We start from the raw sequence: 19,632 nt of genomic DNA, 5'->3' as shown, positions 1-19,632 counted from the left end.
ATGGTCATGGTGAAAGAATTCATAATGCACCCAAAAAATGTCTTAATAATTTTACAGCCTTTGAATTGATAGAAAAACAAATTGAATCAGTGTATTTTTTTAGAAGTATACCTGCAAATTTGCATTTCTGAATGTGAAATTTATCACCTTAAAGGATTTGAATATGTTAAGAATTCAACTTTGTTGAGGTTCTAGGCTGTCAGTACCCACATTTATGTTTTAGTACTTTGGATAAAAACACAAAAGTTATTCCAAAAAAGGTCACACACAAAATTATGTTCATATGTTTTAAAACATTTTCGAGCTGTCTGAATGAAGGAATGAGTTTGAAAGAAAATTCTGACGTTTAGTTATTGATCAGATGGCATGAGAGCCGAACCTTTTTCCACACCAAGAATATTACACATTCAGGAACAATGGTGAAGGTAACAGTAGAAGATAAACATGTTGCATGCTTTGAGCACTGGTTGAGGTTTCGTAAATACTGAGGTGGTGGCCCCACCGTCCCTGGTTGCACCCTGGCATCACCCATCACCCTGTCACCCTCCCCACTGGGTGGCTATGCAGAGGCAGTGACGTCACCAAGCTGTCTCTCAGTCCCTTCCTGCTGCATCACAACAGCCGTTAGTAGCTCGAGTAGCACTAGTGACCGGGGGGACAGGATATCCACAGCTAATTCATTGATAAAATAACTCTATTGACTTTGCAGCATTCAGCTACATCCTAACACGGGGGTAACCGACAGAAACTGGTTGCAGTGCGATAACCCCGCTCCAGCTGTTGGGATATGGCCAGGCCGGAACAGGTTCTGCTCTTGGAGCCCCAGCACGAACTGAAATTCCGAGGTAAGAGGGGAGGGCCCGGCTTGGACGGGAGGGGGGAGCTGCCTCTGCCAACAGGGTTTGGGGGGGGGGACGGGACAGTGTTTAGGTTACCAAACAGGGGAGAAGCTGCACTATGCATTTTGACAATATTGCCCTCGTATGAACAGAATAAGACTGCTTTGAAAGGACACCAGGTCATCTGACAGCTCGCAGCTAGCTAGTTGGTTAGCTAGCTGGATTAGCTTGAGACGGCTAAGGTAGCCAGGCCCCATCACGCGTTTCTGCTGCGGCAGCTGGCTCTAAAGCAGCTTACAGGCACAAGACGCGAAATTTATATCCACGGAAAAATAGCAATCATATAACATATGCAACAGCCTTATTGCTTTTTAAATTCACAAGCTTTCATTGCACATGATGTGCAACATCCTTAGCAGGTCTAGCTAGCTAACACTAGCTCGCTCTCTGATTGGCTGTCTCGCTCTGTTGGCCAGCCAGCTGTCATATAATAACTTGACAGCTCCCAGGACGAAATAACTGGGCGATCTCTGATGCTCATTTTAGCCACAGGTTAGCAAAATGCCAACCATCCTTATGCGTGCTTATCAATCTCTGAGGAACATTTTCGTGAAGCACAGTATTTGGTTGAAAGATGTCATGTTGCCTTAGGCCAAAATAATGTTACATAAACACATATGGTACTATTGTATCCGTTTTGCAACAGATTGCAGATATCCTGACGCAATTTGAAGTATTTCACCTTTTATTCTAAATAAGGCACTTAATGATTTCATGCATTTTTTTTTTCAATTGTTCTGATGACAGTTAGCTTCAAACTACAGTTAACCTTTTACTCTAAGTTAATTATTAGAGTATAAGTCCCAAACCTCACTATTAAGTCTAATCAGTAGTGAGTTTGGAGATGTCAGCTGTAGGTCTTCTAAATACACCATTGCCGATGATCATTGGTTTATGGCTTTCGACACACCACAGGCATTACATAAAAGGACCAGAAGCACCGAAAGCATATAAAAGTATATACCCCTAAAACCAAAAAATTTTAATTGTAGTGGGATGAGCTTTGGGAACTAATTAGATATATCACAGTATGGATACGAATTTATACCGTTTATGTGTCAACAGTCAGTTTAAAGTAACATATTACTGAGCATCTAGTGTTCCAAGGTGCAGCTAAGGCATTACCTTATTTGTGCTCTTCCTTTTGATTACCATGTTATGGCACATTATACATATATTTAACACACGTGTTGTAGAGCCACTTGTGTGTTGCAGACAGTAATGAGCTGTCTGAGAGGATTCTGACAGGGTAAGCTTATTAATTGTATAAGTGGTTTTATAAGGTTCCTTGGTATGTGGGAATAATGAACAAAGAAGCCCCAAAAGTAACAATGTGTTAGTCCATCTCTCACTTTTTCAATTTTCCTGTTCTCTCTGTTATTTTCAGCCATGAACTCATATTTCTTACTGAACATGTAAAACAAAACAAAAAAAACCCATCACAAATACTGAAAATGCTGAGTCTGTTTCTCTACACACACTGCACTCTTGAGTATTTGCAGCCCCAAGACTAGATGGGACTGACATAATTTCTTTTGGGCATGAGCTATATCAGGCTTTATCAACACAAACCATGCTTGGTAAATATGAGCAATTCGTGATTGACTTTGGTGTTTTCGTTTTTTGACAGTAAGAAAAAAATAGAATATTGCCAGTTGTATCTTTTGACTGATAACTTAGCGTGAAGCAGATGCACTGTTGCTATGGTTACCTGTAGTTCAGTATACCTTGTGCACTGATTTAAAACTGAGGTCTTGATGTGGTCCACACATGCCAGCCTATCAGAAGACATATGTGACATAAGCCTATATCAATGAAATGTCTAATCAGGTGTGTTGATGCGCAAGTCTTAACTAGACAGAAAGAACTGTGTGCATTCTTGGTACTGTAGACAATACCACAAATCACATGCCATGCCAGTAATATGTAGACACACAGTGTGAAACTTAAGGAAGAAGACAGCATGTCTGTTTCTAGCACCTTGTTAGCCCTCAGGTTAGACCAAACGTGGGCCAAATACTTTTAAATGTCTTGAACTGGACTTTGTCAAAGGTAATATTAACAAAATCCTAGCTTCTCACATTTTATCTGCTATTCATAAAACCTAACTTTGAAAGATGACAGCTTCAAACATCAGCTCTTCGTAATAGTTTTTAACTGCAGTTTGTGGTTTTCGTGAGTTGGATGCTGTCCCAAGAAAGTCTCAGGAAGTAGTAGATCAGGTGTACAGTAGTCAGTGGCGTGAGTCCCTTTCATTAAAAGCCTTTAGAAGTCAAGCCAAGCTTGTGAGGGTCTGAATTTCCTCTCTGTCTTTGCTCAGAGGGGAAGGGAAGTGTCAGTTGCTCTGGATGTTTGCTGAGCTGAAACTTTATCTTGAATCTGGTGTATGTGCTAATTCTGAAATAGCTCAGTTTTTTTATGGACAGTATGTGTGCCTCTTTCAACTGCTCACCAAAGATTTTGCTCACCATAATAGCTACTGTAGTGACCTAATTTGTTGTTTTGTTAGAAAACTGCACTTGATTAAAAAGCTTGACCTTACTGAGTTTTGGGGTTTGTAATGGTAGCATAAAATCACAAGTTAAAATGATATTTGCATAACTGGAAGTTGGTCAACAAACACTGGATTCTCTGTCAACACTTTAAAGAAGTCACAAGTTCTGCTTTTCCTAAGAATATCTTCAGTGGCTCAGCAGCGTGAAAAACATCCCCAGACCATCAATGTCTCAAAACCCAAACCACACAGTATAGTTATCCACTGATAAGCTTGCAGGTCACCATTTATGATATATAGCAGCGGCATAATACAAAAAACATCGGCTGTAAATATACCTGGACCCTTTAGTAGAATTATTTAGAAGTAATGATTGTTTTATCTGATTTTTAACAATACTCTAAAGTTCCACAATTAAACTTTAAAGTTTCCGTAAGTCTGACTGATGTAAAGTGTGTGCCGCTGGCACTGTATCCACCAAGTTTGGGAAGTCATACATTCATTCGTCACTGCCCCTCACTTGACTATGAATTGGATCTGCTCTCACTAGAGGTACTGGAAAACATAGGAGTGACTAACAGTCGCCAGTTACCTATCCAGATTCATTTTGCTATGTCCTGTCAATAAAAAAAATTGTCGCCAGAAACAACAGAAATAAAGTAATGACCTGTTACACTGTGGTTTGTGATGCAGCTCTTAGGTAATACATAGTAAGAGATTTGCTGGAATTAAACTGGGGATACCAGTCAGCAAGCACCCCCTACAATATGTGTAATGCGTCGATAATAATAACAAAGAAGACTCATTAGATTCCGGGCTTTCTCCAGGGTCAGTACATTAGCCAAATTAGCTTTGCATGTGTTGGCACTTTCCTGACTGTACTCATGCAGAGTTCTCATATCCAACAGATTTTACTCTTCTGTTAATGCCATTACGATTTAAATGAAAAGAAAACTTTACAGCAAAGTGGAAATTCAGTCACTTCATTCGTCATTTTAGGATGAATCAAAGTGTTACTGGCTGCTTGCTCTTGTGGCGGGTGTTTAATGTGAGTGCCGTAACTATACTTATGAATCTGCCTGGTGCCACTGAACCTATGAATTTCTGCCCACATCTTATGTTTTTTTTCCAAGGTTGGAGGGAACAACCAAGCCAGTCAAATCTCTGTTGGGGATTAAGATTGGATATGTCATTTTTTTCTGCTACTCTATATTTTTTCACTAGTCGCTAGTGACTGATATATCTGTTTGCTCTGACATCACTGAGAGTGTAATATCAGAAGTTAAAAGAAGTTAACAGAGCTTTGCTGATGATACTGAGACTGGATATATGATACAGAAAAACCTCTGGAGTCCCTCTAAAATATAATCTGAGATTTACACAAAATAGTATTCTCTCCTCTGGCTCACCTTTTTCCTGCATCATGTTACCTTCTAAAATAAATAAATATTAAAATAAATAAAGTAATTAAAAAATTTAACCAATCAAGAATATTTACTAAAGATTGAGCTGCTGTATTATCCATGTAGCAGATGGAAACAGGATGGTTCAGCTGCTTGGATATTTTTCACAAGCTGGCTAGCTAATTTGTTAGCTTCCCACCATGAGCCTGTTATTTTCTTATGAATCTTGAACATGCAGTTAATAGTAGTAATGTGATGATAATCTGCAGTTGTTTGAAAGTGATGAAAGAGTACAGCTAAAGGGAACTGAGGGATTTTTAGGGTCAGGTTGACAGACCCACTGGAAGCAATCAGAGCCAGGTTTAAGAAACAATTGAACAAATTAAATTAGCTTATGTATTTGATAGTTAATATACATATGTTGTATTCATGTGCCAGAATCAACAGAAACAACCTCTCCCTTTTAAAATTAATATTAAAAAAGTTAGAGACTTGACTTTCCCTTAAAATAAAAAAACTTGCAATCTTGTCTGGATGGGTAACCCACTTAACCTTAGCTCACCTTTTAGATTTGGCACAGTGTTAGTTTGCTGTGATTTTTGTTGTAAAGTTTTTTTCCATTATTGACAAACATGTGCAGCTTAATGCATCTGGCCGTGTGAGAGCCTCAGAGAGATGTGGTCTGCCTCAACAATTATAGCTGTAATTAGCTGAAGCTAAACTGCATCAGCTACTTTCATCAAGACAGTGCGGTAGTAGAAGCTTGTAGTTTATAAATTTGAAAGCTTAATTTATTGTTAAATGTTTTGGTAAATCAGGGAGGAATTGTTTTTCTTAATCAAGAGGACATCAGTGTTCTCAAGAGTAATGTTAAAAGAAAAATAACACATGGCTTATTTTTCATTCTTGACATGCAGGATTTACAGTTTAATTCTCACCAGGCTGTGTTAGTGAGATGTGAGATTTTGGTTCATAATGTGAGAAACAGACTGGAATTATTTATCTTGGTGACAGCTTCCAGTCAAACATATTAAAAACATTGTCTAATTGCATTGGCAGTAAAACTTTGTTTATCCAAATGTCAGGTCAAATAAAGAAAATATGCGGCAGAAGGTCCAAAATGTAGGCAGTAGATTCAATTTGTTATAATTAAAGTCACATCCAGTCAGGCTTTGATAGACCACATTTGAATGTGTTAACATACATGTCACATATTTTTAATAGGGTTTACCCAGTGGTATTTCAGTCATCTCATTTATTTTAACATGCATATAGTCTGAAACACCATCAAATCAGCTTCTTTATGCTGTGCGACAAGGTGTCCATGTGAATTATTTGGCCGAATTTCCCAAAATTAGTTTGTGTCTCAAGCTTAATGGAGCCATGTATTACAACCACGTAAATTGCAACCACATCTCTCGAATTGTGTGAAACCTTTACTCTAATTTATTCCTTGATATGTCAGTGTAAAGATGATTTTTTTTTGTTTTTCATTTTAAATAAAGAGCTGTGTCTGATTGAGCTTTGCTGTTTGTCATTTTTGGTTAATTTAAACTAGTGCTTTTTTCTGCATCGGCAGCGGATGGATTTGCCTTTTGATGGATTTTATCAGTTCACTAAGAGATACTCATTTGCTTAGATTATATCACTTTCTGAGAATTCAGATCACATACATTACAAGCTTTTTTGAGTTTATATGTCTTTGGCAGTTTTTTCTCAATCAGTCTTGACCATGTGTCATTTTCTCCAGCCATTTGGCATTCAAATAGTTTGACTGACAAATGTGTGTGGTAAGTGAGATCATAACTTCTTTTTGGCCAAGATCAAAATTAAAACGGATCTCTGTCCAGTTTGAATTGGTGTTCCTGTGAATTGTTGCCTTTTCATGTGACTTGTGCAGTCACAGGTTTTGTCTTTGCCATTTTTGTCCTTTGTCTCAACAGTCTTTGCTATTGAAATACATGCCCACCTTATTTTCCTGCTTCACAGGTCCATTCTCAGACGTGGTCACCACAAATCTCAAGCTCTCTAACCCTACAGACAGGAATGTGTGTTTCAAGGTGAAGACGACGGCGCCGCGCAGATACTGTGTGCGGCCAAACAGTGGAATCATCGATGCAGGCACCTCAATCAACGTCTCGGGTAATAATTGATTAAAAATTTTACCTTTTAAATCTATATCTTTTAAGTGTTTTAATCCCTTCAGGCCTGTATTTCAACAAGATTGGTTTTTTTAATAATTACTAATTTACTAATTAATACCAGACATTTGCAGATTACAGCTTCTCAAATATGAGGGTTGTGCTGCTCTTTTCTATATATTATTATTTTCAACTTGAAGGTGTCCTTTTACAGGTTATATGATTGATATTGTATATTGTAAATTAGTTGTATCCCTAATTTTTACAACACTGACTTGTGAGACCTATTTAATTATCACCAACTTTGTTTTTATTTGTATCTTGATTATGTTTTTACATTTATGCATACACTACCTCTCTCTCCTACTACCCCCAGTCATCTTGCCTCAGTCCCTCCTGGCAGGTCTTATTCCCAGTGGTGCAGTTTGAAGGAGATGGGTACAGGCTAGTGTTTCCACACTGTGCCACCTCTGCCATTTACAGCCACACACTCATTTTACAACCTCCCCTATTTGGTGTCAACAACTGCAAACTGTGTCACTAGGGCCTGTGGTCAGCAGTTGGGAACAAATTAGCACAGTCCCCTCCATCAGTTGCAATAATTTTTAACCCTTATTAGGATCATATAAGGGGTAATTCAGAGAGCAGTGTAGTTAACTGGATAGAAAGGCCCAGCAAAGGCCCAGGCCCTTCTGGTAATCTCGCAAAGGTAATTAGACCTTTCCTCAGACGTATGTGGGGCTGTGTTTAGCACTGACTGACGTCTCCCTTACTCTGCACAGCTTTGTTAGCATACAAAGTTTTGAGAATTTTTTTTTTTTCCTCTTTTTACAGTGGTTGTGCTACAAACCCTGTGCAGGTTTGTTGTCATGTCCATTCTTTTTCAGTATGATTTTCAGAGTGGCATATGCAACTTATGACATGTAGAATCAAGGGCTCTGTGCAACAGGTAAATAAAACCATGTGTACCAACGTGATTGTAAACAATATAGACTAATAAACACATTCACATGGCCTGTTGTGGCTGAATCCAAAGGGTAACAATACTATCTTAAAGCAGTTAAAAAGTCCAAGAGGATAAAAATTTAATGCAGCCACAGTATCTCCACCACATGTTTATGTTTATGTTGTATACAGGTAAAATGTATTGTTATGTTGCAAGCAGATTGCATGGGATATCTAACTTCTTGTAGTCAAGATTGTCTTCTGTTGCTGGCTTTGTAGATATCCTCGTGCATTGTGTTGAAAGGGAGAAGTTTCCCACAGGATACATACATCTTTGAGATGTGTCATTTGCTGGCTTAACTGAGGAAAAACACAGTGCTTTTGAAGCTCAACCCAGCTGTAACCGTATATGTTCAATGTAACCATGACCGCAGGAATGTTGCTGAGGTTGGTTGGTGTTATGTAGCAGCATCCAGTGGAAAAATATGTGGTGTGAATGTTTCAAAAATCCTTGTGTACACAAATATTGAGGTACTTCTTTAAATATGTCACAGTTTGTTGGACTTACTTAGGACATTAACATTCTGAGGCAGAAAGCATACTAAAAAATAATTCTATTTATTCTGCTTCTGTTTCAGTTATTTCAGTGAGTTCTGTTAGCTTGTCCTGACAGTCATTTCTATATATGCTAACATATGGTCTGTACCAATATTTAAAAGCCAAATTCACTACCCACCAACTCGACTTGTGTGACAGAAATTAGTCTCTAACTGATAGGTGATTTCTGCAGAAGTGTGGTGGATTGAATGCTGTTATTTCCAAGTCTAAAATAGGTGTTTTTGGTATTTAGTCAGTATTTCTTTTCCTCTTGAATTATACTGAATCAGATGGGCCCAGGAGAGCACAATCAGAAGTGTGAAATCCTGCTGCCCCGAGAAGCCTGAATATACTTAAGTTTTATGAGAGTTAGCTCTTACATCCTGGTGCTTTTTCCCTCCAGGCCTGTATTTCAACAAGTTTGGTTGAGTTCACTCTTTTCCTCACTCCCACACTGTGTTGTCTTTGTCCAGATTTTTGTATTGAGTAATGCTGGACAAAGCATACGGGTGTAACAAGGTGCTGTATGCTATCATGTGTCATATTGTATCTTATTTCGTGTCACATCATGTCTCGAAGCAAATTCAACTTGTATCTTGTTCTAAATTTTTCAGTCAAATACGTGCTTTTAAACTAAGACATAATCTTTTGTTTCTTGGAACATCTGTTTCTTTATTTTTGCTATATTATCAAACATAACTTTTGTTTCCTGCTATACAGTTGAGAATTCACATTAAAAAGATCAGGATACTTTAGTCTCAAGTTTTATACTTTTATTGAAACTGACACTTTTTATATTGTGCAAATTCAGTGGCCTTTTTTTAGTTTAGATGTTCGGACAAAACAAAACATTTGTGGATTTATTTATTTTATTTTTGAACTGTTTCCTGACATTTTATGTAACAAACAATTACTTGATCAGTTGGGAAAGCAACAGATTTTTTTATTTTATTTATTTATTTTTTTTTTAAACATTCATTAGTTGTAGCCCTACAGTATGAAATTCTAACTCTGTAAGCACTCCTAAGTAAATAGTCAGTGAGCATGTGAGCATCTTGTCTCACAGGGCACAATTAATTAGTGATGGAAAGGAAAGTTGTCTTGCCTCCCTCCCTCACCCCTCTAATGGTTTCATTCATCATCAACAAGCAGGCAGGCGATTACCATCCTGCTTGACCATGTTGACTACAGTTAGCCTCTGTGAGCTTTATAAATGTTTGCCCAGCATGAACTAAGAATACTAAATCATGCAATTAGCAGCAATAGCTTTTTGTAAAGATGTGTTCAAACACTGTAGATCAAAGATGATTTAAATCACTTTTTCTCACACTGTGGCTGTGGGGTTTTTTTTTCCGCTTAGGCTTTGGCTCGGGACCTTTTTATGTTATTCAGTGTTGCTGAAAGAACTTGCATGCTTTCCTGCCTCCATTCTCTAGTATTGTCCCCTTGGACCTAAGGTAGATGGCCTTGCAAATTGGGTCTGACTCAAACAGGACGTTCTCAATCTGTTCATGCCGTCTGTTTCTGGTTTGCAATATTGAACTGCCCTGATTGCTGTAATGGTGCACTACATCTCTGAGGTTTTCCACTCTAGGGAGAATTGGCATGTGCCATATATGAAAACCATCCTGATAGCTACAGCGGCTTTGAAATTAAAAGGTCATTTGTTTTTAGTGAAAACCAAAGAATCACGCAGGCATTGTAGACATAGTTGGCACTGATGTCAAAATATGCCTTTCAATTACACCTTCATCGAAAAACTGAAGTCAAAGGAGAAAAAGATCACAAATCAATAGGCATTTTTATCTCTTCTGCTCTTGAATACTGACATAAGAAAGTGATCATTGTAAATCACTGTTCCAGCTTTAAAATACTTTCTCAGTCATTGGAATGACATCAAATAACACACCACTGACTGAGAGAACTGATGTGGTGACGGGTTAAAGTAGTGTTCCAACTCCACACCTGCTTTTTGTTAGAGCAATATGTAATGTTAAGAAAGAAAAAGACAGGGTTGGAAGCTGTTAGAAAGATTACCCCTTGGGGTATTTGGAGATCTGTCAGTGTTTCACCGTCATGGTAACGCAAACTCAGAAATAAATCATCTCCACCACTTTTTCCAAGCAACAGGGGCAAGCCCAGAGCCTTGAAGATGTGGAGTCCCAAGTTTACTGTTGTACAAATACATGGGTATTTGATACTGTCTAATTCCACTTTAATGTGAAGAATGGACGCAGAGTTGAGAAAGGGAGAGACGTGAAGAGTTGCTGACAAAGACAAGTAACGGCTTAACCACTGGTGCTCCTTTTGGTTTTGTATTTGGAGTGGCAGATTGTACAAATCAGAGTGTTCCTGTCTGTGTGCTCCAGTTTGAAGGATACTAACAAGTAGGAATGCATGATATATGAGCCCAATCATGGAAAATGTGTATTATCAACTATAGCCCAATAATGAAATCAGAGCAGAAAATTAGAGATGAAAATGGCCTTAAAAATTAAACACCACTGAATTTATAGGTTTGTAATATTTTATTTTGAAAACTTGTGGTTTGACTTTGTAGTTTCAAAAACTTGAATTTAAAGTATTTTCATGGATTATAAATTCAGATAGAAATGACTAAATAGGCCAAAATTTTAAATATTCAAAAATTACAAGTAGAATTTGAGCAACTTGAATATACCTAATTGGACAAATGATGGATTTAAGAAACCATTTTTTCAAATGACCTGCATTTATTTATTTATTTGCTTACTTATTTTTTAGAAAAGGACATCCATCCATCCATTTTCTATACCGCTTATCCGTCAGGCTCGCGTTGAGGCTGGAGCCTATCCCAGCTGACTACGGGCAAGAAGCGGGGTTCACCCTGGACTGGTCGCCAGTCAATCGCAGGGCTGACACACAAAAATAGACAACCACACACTCTCACACTCACACTTAGGGACAATTTAGAGTAGCCAGTTAACCTAATGGGCATGTTTTTGGGATCGTGGGAGGAAGCCGGAGTACCCAGAGAAAATCCACGCAGGCACAGGGAGAACATGCAAACTCCACATAGAAGGGCCCAGACTGGAATTCAAACCTGAAACCCTCTTCCTATCAGGCGACAGTGCTAACCACTGTACCACCGTGCCGCCCACAAAAGGACATTTAAACATTTATTCAGACAGCTAGTTTTCAAAGTAAAATACTATAGTGTTGTGGGGTCCCAATCGTGAACATATTTCAAAACTTACACAGCTGGTAGAAATTTTTAATTCTATATTTATTTATTCAGTCATGATTAAGTACTTAGTTTCTGACAAAATTAATATTATTACAGCCTGCCTTCACTTCCATATCTAGTTCTGAATAGTGGCATCAAAAGAGTGATTTTCTTCTGAAAACTGTTCACAAAAAAAAGAATACAACTTTGTGTAAAAGAATAATATTTTCTCCTTCCCTGTTCCATTGATTATCTTACAACCCTGTAGAGTTATCTAGTGAGCCGCCAAGTGTTCCCAGCGACAACCACCAATACCCTAAGTGATCTGAGCAGTCCTATAGATCTGGCATTGTTTTAACATTTCTTTTCATAGGAGACAAGAGAACACATTCTGAAATCTTTATTACTTATTTTCTTTCCTGTGCTGACCCTGGCTGTCTTTTTGTATTTCAGTTATGCTGCAGCCTTTTGACTATGATCCCAATGAGAAGAGCAAACACAAGTTCATGGTCCAGTCCATGTTAGCACCTCCTGACATGACTGACATGGAGGGAGTGGTGAGTGTATCTTCTTCCTAAAAACATCTTTCACCATCTGCGTGTTTTCAGCCATATATGCTTAAAAACAAAAATGCTGTGCTCACAGATATAACTCAGTCACGCATACAGCGAAAACTGTGCAACTCCCAGTCTGGATGAGAGGCTGTGTTGCAGTGTTGACACACAGCAGTAAAAAATCACAATCAGTTCAGTTCAGTCATAACAGCATGTGTGGTCTAAAAGTCATATTTGTGTTCACTGGCTATCATACTTACAGTAAATCATCATTAACATGCCAACAAGTTTTTGAGAATTTGGCACAATGCTGTGACTCATACTCATATGAAAACACATACAGCCAGACATAAGCAAAATGACTAAGGGTCACAGAAGAGACACTGTGCAGAGCCTGAATCCTGGTGGGTTATTGTGCAAACCAATGACTAGAACAGAACTTAAACCCAAAAGCAGATTTCTGAAGTGGGGTTGTAAGGAGAGCACGAGAGAAATATGCTGCAGTCCTCCAGATAGTAAATTTCTCTCCATTATTGTTTCACACTTCAGGGATCATTGGACTGAGCAGATGACCCTGATAACAATCTAGCTGTTGATGAACATGTTTTAAATGCAGTTTCACTAAGACCACAGCATCAATAAGTATTTGTAAATGGTGGAATCATACTCTCATAACATTTTCATACCCTGCCAACCATGCGAATGCAAGTGTGCAAGAATTTTTTTTTTCCTAAACTTTGGGCTGCTGATACTCCAATTGGGATCACCTGAGGCTTGCGGAAAAGCAAGGAGTTCAGTTAGAAATACCTTCATTCAAAAAAGGCCATTAAATAATAGATGTGATATTGTATTTACTGACACCAGACAGTGAGGGAAATTATTAATTCAGTTCCTATGTCATAGCATAATTAAAACTCAAAGGACTTTGCAAAAATGAGTAAAGACAACAATTAAAAAATACCCTAATCTCACTAATTAAAGCACAAAACATAGTTAACTTGTTATCTCCCATCTCTGGTGATTCCTCAGTGGTCTCAGACCCTCTGTCAGCACGAGGGTTATCTGAGCTTTCTGTCCTCCAGTGAAGAGCCGTTATCAGCAGCCAGACACGCCCTTACACTCTCTTGGTTTCTCTTGTTCTGACACACTTTAAACCTTACCTTTTTCTTTAATCTTGACATATAAATGTTGCTGCTGTTTTGAATTTTTTCAGACTGTTACAAGTGGTACTTTTACCTTGATTATTAATGACACACTTTATTTTTGGTTACTCCAGTGGAAGGAAGCTAAACCAGAAGAGCTAATGGACTCAAAGCTGAGGTGTGTCTTTGAGATGCCAGTGGAGAACGAGAAAACGGTAAGCACACGGCATTGTTCCACTTCTCTCTCTCTCTCGTTCCTCTCTCCTCTCTCCTAACAGTTCTTGTCGCCACTACATACACTACATTTGCCATCAAATAAACTACAGGGATTAATATGTCTTAGTGCTTCCTCTCATTATTTTCAACACCACACACCCCAGTACGGTGCTACGATATATTTTTGTATATTTTAATTGTTGGTGTATCATTCATTATCTAGTACACTGCTGCCTTCCACAAAATATAACAGATTTATGCCTTTTGTTGTTTCTTTCTGTCCAGTACCTTTTCTTGTTAATATTTGTATCCAGAAGAGAATACATTACTTATAAATTATGTTTATTGTTCTCCCTACCTCCTTCTCCGTCTGCCGTCCCTTATTTCATCTGTACTATCTCAGTCTTCTTCTTTCTCAACTCTTCTTTTTGTGTTCTAATACCGTCCCAATTTCTCTCTCTTAGTGTCTTCCCTTTGCACTTTTCATATTTTTTTATTTATTAATGAACATATTAATTTACATTTTGGTTAAGTAAATATTACTATGTGTACCTTTCCCTCAAATCAAGCACCTCTTTTCTTTTATAATCTGTCCATTTACCCCAGCATTGTACATGTGTCTTTGCTGTAGTCCTTAGGTGATAAGTCAGTTTTTCCATAAAGTACAGGTGCTCTATATTGTCCATCCACTGTTCTGGATTTGGAGTGTTGCATTCCATTCACTTTCTTGTGATGGTATTTTTACATGCCAATATGAAGATTTTGAAGAGGTAAATGTCTTGTTTTTGAATAATATTCTCAGGGATCCATCCCAGATAAACAATCTTTGAGACCCTCAAAGATCTCCATGATTCTGTCCCAAAATGTTTGTGATTTAATACATGACCAAAACATATAAGAGTGATTGGCATCCATCATTCCACAAAGTCTCCAAAGTTGCAGTTATTCACCCAATTGTTTAGTTTTAAGTGGGTGATGAAAAAACAGATTATGTTCTTCTATCCAAATTCTCTCCACCTTTTAGAACTGGTGGATGTCTGCTGGGTATTACAGATGGAGTGCCACCCTCCCTCTGACAGATTAATATTCAACTCTGTTTCCCATTTCATTTTCACACAGAGGGTATTCCTTTCATTACATTTTTGTAAACTCTTCTACCATTTGGATACTATTTTTGATGGGGCTTGTTTATATGCACCTATCAGTACTTTAATCACTTCATTACCCTCACCTGAAATTGTTATTTTGATTTCTGCATTATAAAAATGTGCAGCTTCTACATTCTTAAGATTAATCTACTTCTTCGTTCCTTTCCTTCACCCCAACTTCTGCATAAGGCATAAGGTGCCCTTCAGAGGGCCACTTTGTTCATTCTCACATGCAGTTTATTATTGTTGTGCTTCTCTATAGACTCCAGACAGCTGTAGAGACATTACCTTGTCATTATATGAGCTGAGAATACTGGCTTTATGAACACAAGGAGGGAAAGGGACCCATAGTAGTTGTTTTCATTTCATTATGAGCTGCGCAATGTAGACACATGGTTCCCAGTCAGCACTGTGCACCACAGAGTCCATTTGAGGTAAAGCTGATAGAAACCAGCTTGATCCACTTATAAAATGCACCCCTGGGTGAACTCTCCCACAAACACAGAGATAGAGGCTCTGCGTTCCTGTCCCTGTGTGCGTGCATATATACTGTAAATGAAAGTCTGCAAGTCTCCAAACAGAAACTTAAAATTGCACCTGTGTGCCAGCCAAGTCAGTGGTCAGAATCACCAAGGAGACACTGTAGCTGCAACAGAGAATGTATTGTATTGTAACGTGTCGTCCTGTAAACCACTTCCAGCATGACATGGAGTCCAACAAGATGATGTCGTCTAGCTTGCTGAAGTCAGATTCCTCTGCACTGCCTCCAAAGTCAATGAGCTCCACCCTTGATGATGGGGAGGTAAAGAAGATCATGGAAGAGTGTAAGAGGCTGCAAATGGAGGCTCAAAGGCTACGGGAAGAAAACAAACAAATCAGAGTGAGTGAGATGACTGAAAGATCAGTTCATTTTTAGTTTTCATTTTGATGGGTTTTCCAAGACTTTAAAGACCTATGTATCACTGTAGTCTCAAGCTCACAGATAGACCCCTTTAGTGCAGTTTTCCCCCCAAAAATGGTTAGCAGAGGTGGTAAAGTTTTGAAAGTTTTTTTGTTGCTTTTGACACCACAAGCAAAGACTACCCTCAAGTTCTGTTATATTGGAGAAAAGGATAAGTTGCAACTAAACAATCTAGATGATCAACAGCACTATTGGCAAGAGTATTGCAAATGTATTTTTGATTTTGGGTGAACTGTCCCTTTAAAGCTTTTATCAGCCGAAACTAATGACATGCCAATACAATTGTTCATCCTTTGCATAATTTAAACAACCAATCTATCTTCAGGCTTAAGGCAAACCAAATGAGCAAAGAAATTCCCCTGAAACAGTCGATGACATCACTGAGCATCCAGGGTCACATTAGTGTGTCTTGGATATTTTTTTGTCTTGATTGATGTACCCAATCAAGATAAGAAAATTCAGTGGACATTTAATTCACACAAATGATGTTAAAGTGTTCTCCACCCTTTCCTTTATTTGAACAGAAACAGCAACTCAAGACTGAGGTTTTTGAGTGCAATCACTCATATCCATAATGAGTGGCAGATCTCATGGTTCAAAGCTCATCAGGCAGCTTTGCAAATGGATGAGTATGACGTCAATCACAGTGATCATTGAAGTTTTGGTTCAAACTGGGTTTTGTTAAGGTTTTGTTGCATTTGAGTTGTGCGCACACACACATGCCATAGAGGGCTAAGTGAAGTCGTCCTCCCCTCAAACATCATCACCTCCCCTTTAAGTTCTTGCCAGAGGCAGAACGACTGTTGGCTGCTCCTGCGGCTGAGATTAAACTAACAGAGAGTCCCCCCCCCACCCACCCGCTGCTGGGAAATGAAGTGTGTTAAAGCCTGGCGCCTTCTTCAGTCCTACGGGGATTGGGTCAGATGAAAATTTAAGCAGATTCTATTTCTTTGAGCTTGTCTTATCTTATTGACTGATTGACGAACTGGCTTTCTCTTTTTACTCTGCCACCACTTCCTCTTCCCACATACATCCTCCTCACACCTTTTTTTACCTGTTTTGTCCCCCCCCATCTCAGGAGGATGATGGCCTGCGGATGAGGAAGAGTAACATGATGTCATCTCAGCACTCCTCGGTTGGCATAAAGAAAGAGGAGGGGCTGAGTGCCCGCACGGTGGCCCTCATCGTGCTCTTCTTTGTGGTGGGCGTCATTGTGGGCAAGTTGGTCTTGTAGATGGCAGCGAAGTTTGGTCAGCCGCAGCATGCTTTCAGGGGGATGAAAACAAACACAAGATCTGGGATTTTGGATCAGAAATGCCATATCCGCTGGGTGGGGGGGTGGTACTAGTTTTGATTCAGTCTCATTTATGTAAAAAAAAAAAAAAAATCTGAAGTAATGTTGGATGAAAAAAAGAAGAAAAAAGGATTCATCATCTTATGAACAAATCTACTGTTACAGGTCTTGATTCTATGTAATCGTCACATAATCATTCTGGCCCTCTTCCCAAAGTTTTATGTATACAGATGACTGGTCCTGTGGTGGGGGGGTAATGGAAACATGATTTAATGCTAATGATTCAGACTAATGGATTTTCTAACACTGGCGAGGTAGTGTTGGTGCGATTGAGTCAGTTCGCAGTTGTGTGAATGTCATTTAAGGGTATTGTTGTTGTTTTTGGGTTTTTTTTTCTCTCTAAATGACAGAGGCCAGAGCCTATGTATATGTATGCTTAACCCCCCCACTGTACAGTATATCCAGGTGTTCCTTCCGGCTAAACCCCCTTTAAGGAAGGGATTAACCAGAGAGATGATCCAACCAGGCGGGGCTACACACAGGGCTATCAAACTGACTTCTCCAGTCATTGGCTTTGTAAAATCGTCTTGTCTTTGATTGTAGAGAAACTTTGACAAGTCTATGAAACACTATACACTAGGTATTTTCTTTCCTTGTGTCCTTTTTATTTTATCTCTACCTTACTCCAGTCACTCAGTGCTTACCACATCCCCAGTTGTCAGAGGGGGGTGTTTGATTGCATGCGTTCACACGGGGTGTTGCATCTGGACTTCTGAATCTAATTGCTTTTATAATGGTGATAATAATATGTAATTTGGCTGTAGGTTTGCACAACTACATTTTCTTTTTTTTCTTTTGGTGTTTTTGTTGCATTTTTATGATTTAAGTTTTTTTTTTTTTTGTTTTTGTTTTTGTTTTTGTTTTTAGGGTTAAAGCATTTAAGGATCTTGCAGCTACCAGAAATGAGCTCCAGATTTGTAGGATTAGATCATTTCTGTAAATGCTCTCCCGATGAAAGTCTTGCCTTGTGACCTGTTTGGGCAAGTTATTCTCAGGCCAAGATGGAGGTATATATACAGTACAATAACATATATATATATATATACTTATATATATATATATATATATATATATACATATGCATGCATACATGAAGTGAGAAACCACAAATGGGTAGAAGGTGCAAGTAGGAGTAACTGGTTATGTGTCTCCTTGACAACATCAATGACACCACGGCCCTGTTACAGCATCGTAACGTAACAAAGGGTCCTTGGTCTTCTCTTGTTCTTTTTTGTTTTCTCATATTTTCCTATTAAGCCATACATTTGCTGACTTTCTGTGTTGTTTGGGGCAAATGTATGTGAGAGATCAACTGAGTGTTTTAGGCTCCCTGCTCTCCACTGCTGGTGATGTTGCTGCTTTCCTTTTTTTCACTCCACTGCAGGCCTGTGTTAAATTTTTGGTGTTAGTCAGGCATTTATATATTGCTTATTAATGTAATATCCTCATTTGAAGTTGTGTCCATTTTTAATGCACTAAGATTAAGAGTGTCTCTCCTTTGATCTTCCTGCGGCTTAAAGTTAAGTTTTTTCTCAAGCAAAAGGAGGGAAGCATAGAGCCTAATTTATAGCCTTGAGGGGACCACTTGATGACGTTGTACTGTTTCAGAGCCAATGGTTGGTTTTTTTTGGTTTTTTTTTTTGGTTTTTTTTTTGTCAGAAATAAATAAACAAAAAACATACTCACAAATTGTGTGTCACAAACAGCAGTGGAGAGCATCATTCTGCCTATTTGATGAATAAAGCCGGTCATATTTCTTTCCCAGTGTATTCACATTAGATGAGTAAGCAGGAGTATATTCCTCTTTGCTAAGCTGAAAGAAAAAAAAAACTAATTACCACCACCTTTTCATGTTACTAGAGTGAAAGATGATAGATCTGACTGGTGCAGAAGAGATTAAAACAAATATGAGTTTGTGTTTCAACTGTATCTCTGTAAAGTTGTTGGGTTGAGGATGACTTGCTGCTTAGAGGGAGGGCAGAGTAGACCTGAGCTACAGTCCCATCTTGGGTTATGCGACCTGGGTCACAAAGTACTTGCATAAAATTCTTCTTGTTCAGTGAATCCTGGTTGGAGTATCAGAACCGTTTACACAAGGAATATATTTCAAAGTACCAGAAAACTGTTATATGTCTATATGAAGAATTAATCCCTGCGTACCCCACCAGTGTGGTACTCCAAGCAGGATTAAACAAAGAACAATAATAACATGCATAGACCCAGGTCCAGGACCAGTTGTAAAACACACTACACACTGACCTGTTCTGGAGTCTCTGACCATCACAGTGATCAATGTAATTAGTTGGAAAACTGTTTTGTATGTATATAAATAAATAAATAAGTCTATCCAAAATGAAGATTAATATTCCTAGTCAAGTAGTCTCTCTGGTGTATAAAACCAACCCACCTCGGTTGGACTATGTAGCATCTTAATAAATTAATGAATAAAGCCCCTACCCAACTGTGTGAAGTCATTTCCTGTTACGCACACAGGCGACAAGGTGCACATTAATGTGTGTACATCTCACAAAACATGTTTACATTTAAAAAAAAGCATGACAGTTTATGCCAGT

At 38.5% G+C, this 19,632-nt stretch overlaps 1 protein-coding gene across 1 annotated transcript; it reads left to right on the top strand.

Annotated features, from left to right (window-relative positions):
• The first annotated feature begins 578 nt into the window (after positions 1–578).
• Positions 579–19,521, top strand: LOC124056059 (vesicle-associated membrane protein-associated protein B/C-like). Its single transcript, XM_046383143.1, has 6 exons — positions 579–845; positions 6,786–6,938; positions 12,138–12,241; positions 13,515–13,595; positions 15,445–15,624; positions 16,784–19,521. Exons 1-6 carry the CDS (start codon positions 788–790, stop codon positions 16,937–16,939), a joined length of 732 nt encoding a protein of 243 aa, XP_046239099.1. The 5' UTR covers positions 579–787; the 3' UTR covers positions 16,940–19,521.
• Positions 19,522–19,632: the final 111 nt, after the last annotated feature.

This window comes from Scatophagus argus, chromosome 3 (genome assembly GCF_020382885.2).
Source record: "Scatophagus argus isolate fScaArg1 chromosome 3, fScaArg1.pri, whole genome shotgun sequence".
Lineage (NCBI taxonomy): Eukaryota > Metazoa > Chordata > Actinopteri > Scatophagidae > Scatophagus > Scatophagus argus.
This window is presented reverse-complemented; position numbering and strand designations above follow the sequence as displayed.

Bases quoted from the DNA above. Each gene is read 5' to 3' on its own strand.
- LOC124056059 (XM_046383143.1), top strand. From the start codon at position 788: ATGGCCAGGCCGGAACAGGTTCTGCTCTTGGAGCCCCAGCACGAACTG. The intron at 12,242-13,514 runs GTGAGTGTATCT...TGGTTACTCCAG, and splicing joins TGACTGACATGGAGGGAGTG to TGGAAGGAAGCTAAACCAGA. The intron at 15,625-16,783 runs GTGAGTGAGATG...CCCCCATCTCAG, and splicing joins AAGAAAACAAACAAATCAGA to GAGGATGATGGCCTGCGGAT.